The 1189-nt window shown below is 61.4% G+C and overlaps 1 protein-coding gene across 1 annotated transcript in view; it reads left to right on the forward strand.

The window, feature by feature from the left end:
* The window catches only part of PIEZO1 (piezo-type mechanosensitive ion channel component 1), a gene marked incomplete at its 5' end in the record, with an annotated part of 13786 nt that overhangs the window by 3247 nt on the left and 9350 nt on the right, over positions 1–1189 (forward strand). Inside the window, 5 exon segments of the mRNA XM_010020540.1 lie at positions 36–193; positions 272–472; positions 553–625; positions 628–753; positions 862–966. Of these exon segments, the coding sequence (XP_010018842.1) occupies positions 36–193; positions 272–472; positions 553–625; positions 628–753; positions 862–966 (663 nt within the window).

The following is a 1189-nucleotide window of genomic DNA, read 5'->3' on the forward strand; positions in this document are numbered from 1 at the left end:
CCTGGCTGGAGGTGGGTCTGGCAGCAGGGGTGATGGTGCTGACACCCAGTGGTGCTCCCCTTTGCAGCCCCTGTACAACAGCACCAACCTGACCCCAGAGGAGCTGAGCAATTCCACCCTGTACTATCGCCCCCTGGACCCTGCGAACTGGTTTGGCATCCGCAAGAGTTCCCCCAGCCTGGGCTACATCCAGGTGAGCCCAGGGACACCCCATCTGTAGGGATCCTCAGGGGCATGCCATGGTCCTGAGCATCCCCTTTTCCACCTCCAGAACCACCTCCTGGTGCTGGTGCTGCTGGTGTTGGAGGCTGTGGTGTACCGGCGCCAGGAATACTACCGCAAGAAGCACCAGTTGGTGGCCCCCGTCACCGAGACCATCTTTGAGGACATCTCCCACGAGCACCTCGACCAGGGCCTCGTCAGCTGTGCCAAGTACTTCCTCAACTACTTCTACTACAAGTTCGGGTTGGAGGTGAGGAGTGGGTCTTGCAGGGGGGGTCCCATCACTCGCATCACCCCAGGGCTGAGCCTCTGCATCCTCCCCACTTCCAGATCTGCTTCCTGATGACGGTGAATGTGATCGGGCAGAGGATGAACTTCATGGTGATCCTGCATGGCTGCTGGCTCCGCGACGCACGCGGCGCCGGCGGGCAGCCAGCGCGCGCCTCTGGCCCAAGTACTGCCTCTTCCTCGTCATCTTCCTCATCACCCAGTACCTGCTGTGTGTGGGCATGCCGCCCGCCCTCTGCGTGGGTAAGGGGCTGAGCTGGGAACACCCGGCCTCTGCATGGGTCAGGGAGGCAGAGATCCATGTCCCTATGCTGTGAGGGGCTGGCATTGAGCATGTCCCTCACCCCCCAGACTATCCATGGCGCTGGAGCCGGAATCTTCCCATAAACTCAGCGTTCATCAAGTGGCTTTACCTGCCTGACTTCTTTGTGCCCCCCACATCCACCCACCTCATCAGTGAGTATCCACCTCCCGGCACCCTCCTTCCCATGGTGTGCCCTGTCCCCCTACTCCATCCCTGCACCCTCCTGCCCATGGAGTGCCCTGTTCCCCTATTCCATCCCTACATCCTCCTGCCCTGTCCCTCTACTCCATCCCTGCACCCTCCTGCCCGTGGAGTGCCCTGTCCCCCTATTCCATCCCTACATCCTCCTGCTCTGTCCCCCTACTCCATCCCTGC

The sequence above is a fragment of the Nestor notabilis genome, unplaced genomic scaffold (genome assembly GCF_000696875.1).
Source record: "Nestor notabilis isolate BGI_N333 unplaced genomic scaffold, ASM69687v1 scaffold18158, whole genome shotgun sequence".
Lineage (NCBI taxonomy): Eukaryota > Metazoa > Chordata > Aves > Psittaciformes > Psittacidae > Nestor > Nestor notabilis.